This window comes from Rattus norvegicus, chromosome 12, assembly GCF_036323735.1.
Source record: "Rattus norvegicus strain BN/NHsdMcwi chromosome 12, GRCr8, whole genome shotgun sequence".
Taxonomy (NCBI): domain Eukaryota; kingdom Metazoa; phylum Chordata; class Mammalia; order Rodentia; family Muridae; genus Rattus; species Rattus norvegicus.
In genome coordinates, this window is record NC_086030.1 from 27,411,158 (window position 1) to 27,414,517 (window position 3,360).

General features: G+C 51.2%; 1 protein-coding gene across 1 annotated transcript; it reads left to right on the top strand.

Moving 5' to 3' along the window:
- Window positions 1-1,428: 1,428 nt before the first annotated feature.
- On the top strand, window positions 1,429-2,085 carry LOC103691506 (claudin-4-like). The gene is made up of 2 exons (XM_008769186.1): window positions 1,429-1,452; window positions 1,522-2,085. The coding sequence occupies exons 1-2, from the start codon at window positions 1,429-1,431 to the stop codon at window positions 2,083-2,085; spliced, it is 588 nt and encodes a 195-aa protein (XP_008767408.1).
- The last annotated feature ends 1,275 nt before the right edge of the window (window positions 2,086-3,360 follow it).

A 3,360-nucleotide genomic window follows, 5' to 3' on the forward strand; every position in this document is an offset into this window, starting at 1 on the left:
CTAGGATAGAGCAAGTTCCTAGTAAAGAATTGCTTAAGTCCAGGTGTGGTGGTACACACCTTTGCTCTGGGCCACACCTTATGCTGGAGGCCTTCACAAGGACAATGGAAGAAGGCGGGTTCCCTCTTTTTCACCTGCTTGCTCTTACTTGCCAGCACATCTATTGGAGTCTTTCTTCAGGATCAAAAACCTGAGTCCTTGGTAGAGCGCTTGCCTAGCAAGTGCAAGGCCCTAGGTTCGATCCTCAGCTCCGGAGAAAAACAAAAAAAAAACAAAAAAAAAAAACCAAAAACAAACAAACAAACAAAAAAAACCAAAACAAAAACCTGAGTCCTCAGAGTCTCCTGCAAGGCTTCAAGGCTCTCTATGTTTCCTTCCTTCCTTCCTTCCTTGTTTTTTTTTTTTTTTTTTTTTTGGTTGGTTCTTTTTTTCGGAGCTGGGGACCGAACCCAGGGCCTTGCGCTTCCTAGGCAAGCACTCTACCACTGAGCTAAATCCCCAACCCCCTTCCTTGTTTTGAGACAGGGTTTCTCTGTGTAGGCCTGGCTGTCCTGGAACTCTGTAGACCAGGCTGGTCTCGAACTCAGGGATCCACCTGCCACTGCCTCACGATCACTGGGATTGAAGGCGTGTGCCACCATTGCTTGGCTCCATGGTTCTTCCTCCTGAAGCCTGTGATGATGAGGAATGAGGGAATGCTGACTCCTGTCTTAAGTCCTGAACCTGGCTGAGACGTTCTGACCCCACCTCTTCACCCCACATGTGAGTGTCTGGAGATGCCTTGAGTATCCATTCCTGAGTTCACTGTGAGAAAGAAGTCTACCAGCCTGTCTGCCACCCTCCCCTCAGCGCCCTCTGTCTTCTCTCTCCTGAGACTGTGTCTTATGTAGCCCAGGGTGGCCTTACTCTATGTATCTGAGGATGAATTTAAACTCCTGATCCCTGGGCTTCACTCCTGAATGCTGGCACTACAGGGCGTGGCCACCACAGCTGGCTTCGCAATCCCGGGGATAAGATAAGAGCTTTAGATCCATGCTAGGGAGTTACTCTACCCACTGAACCACATCACTAGCCCCAAGAGTGGTTACTTGATACAGGATGGTGACTCTTGCACCTTGGAATGTCTTTGTTAGCTTGGTCTCAGATAATCAGAGAAAGGTTAGCATGCTGGTGACCAGCAAGGGAAATGAAGCTCTGGCCTCCCTCCTGCCCCCTGCTGACAGGAAGGAAGTTCTTTTTTTCCCCCTTGGTTTTCAAAACCTGGCTGTCCTGAAACTCACACTGGGAACCAGGCTGGCCTCAGAGTCACCGAGATCCACTGCCTGGCAGGAAGGACATTCTGTGGGCAAACTTGTCGCCCTGTCCATTTCAGTCTCTGGAGACAGCAGCAGCTCAGACGGACTTCCACTGCTCAGCACAAACCGTGCTATGGCTTCCCTAGGGCAGCAGGCGGTGGGCGTCTTTCTGGTCACAAAGGGCAGGGTGTGAGCCATACTGAGCTGTCTTCTGCCCAACTGGCAGGTGATAGAATTTTCTGGTAGTGACATCATCAGACAGTCAACTATCTGGAAGGGCTTGTGGAAGTCCTGTGTGGCACAAGAGGGTCACCAGACTCAGTGCAAGGCCTATGACTCCCTGCTGGGACGTCCTGAGTCTTGGCAGAAGTCTCGGGTCCTCATGGTCACGTGTATCATCACAGCTGGACTGGGTTTGCTTCTGTGCGTGGTCCGGAGCAAGTGTTTGAAGTGTGTGGAGGAGGAGAACACCAAAGCCAAGATCAGGATGGGGGCAGGGGCATTGTGCCTGCTGGCTGGCCTGCTAGTGACGGTGTCTGTGTCCTGGGTAACACACGACATCATGCAAGGATTCTCCAGCCGGCTGATCCCCTCCGTGCAGAAGGGAAAGATGGGTGCTGTCCTCTACATTGGCTGGGCCAGCTCAGGATTGCTGCTTCTAGGAGGACCCTTGCTCTCCTGCAACTGCTCACCCCTCACTGACCGCCGTCACTCAGTCAGGTACCAAGCGGCCAGCTCCAGCATCGTCTGTAACAGTGGTCTCAACCCTCCTAATGCGGCGACCCTCTAATGCAGTTCCTCATGTTGTGGCGACCCCCAACCATAAAATTATTTCTGCTTGCTATTTCACAGCTATAATTTTGCTAACTTCATGAGCCGTAATGTAAAGTAAATATTTTTGGAGATAGAAGTTTGTCAAAGGGGCCATGAGAACCACTGACTATTCAGTAAGCCTGACACCTATTTTTCCGGGTGTCTGTTTGCTCTTGGATTGACCTCAGCATTTCCTGTGACCCTTCAGGACGGTCCTGCGAGGATCACTGACTGAGTCTGGCTGGCGGCTGGTGGTCCTAGGGAATTTTTTTTTTTTGACTCATTTTGACACCTTCCTAAGGCTTTCAATTGTCACCGAAAGTCACAGAGAGCTGTTGTCCTAGGAAACCGTCCAGTTACTGATCACGCGGGACCAGGAACCTCAACCCACGAGGGGACTCTGGATTGCTTTGCTGTGGTTGGGATGCTCGACAACCCTGGGAATTCAATGCACTGTTCGTCACATCAGGCTCCTCTCTAAATAAATGTCATCTACAGAATTGCTTGCTAACTGATGCTTACCTGAGCTGGAGCGTTCCACTGGTCCTTGTCCCAGACACTTGGAAGCTGTGACTGGTAGGAGATGGGAGAGGTGCCCGTGTGAGGGCAGCATGGACAGTTCTACGCCCATGGTGACTTCCAGAAACCCAGGTGTCTTCATTACTGTGACAGAATAGTTGGCAAAGCAATTTAAGGAAGGATGGGTTTACTCAGCGTGTAGTGCCAGAGCTCAGACCGTAATGGTGGGGAAGGCACGGCAGCAGGAGCCTGAGGCGGCTGCTCACGTTGCATCCAGGGTCAGGAAGCAGCGAGAGAAGGATGTGGGTGTCAGATGGCTTTCTTCTTTTTATTCAGTCTGGGACCCGGTCCCCACGGGGAAGGTGTCAAGCACAATCAGGGTGGGTCTTCCCACCTCAGTTAAGTTACTATAGAAACTTCCTCACAGGCCTGCTAAGAGGTTTGTGTCCATAGTGATTCCAGAGTTAACAAAATTAACATTCCCCTGAGTAGAGCACTGTAGGTAACCTGACTGTCTCTGAGCGTACCCACCATCACTACTTCATGGTCGGTCCCTATGTGTGGGGTGGAGAAGGAGGATGACCCCTTTATATGTTGTGGACTCAGATCTTCCTTGAATCAATCTAGTACCAGTGATGGACACGGGTTGGGATGAGGCACACCAAGCCATCTCTGCAGGGTGCTGAGCGCATGGAGGAGGTGAGGTGTGTCCAGTCTTGGGCTAACGTCAGGC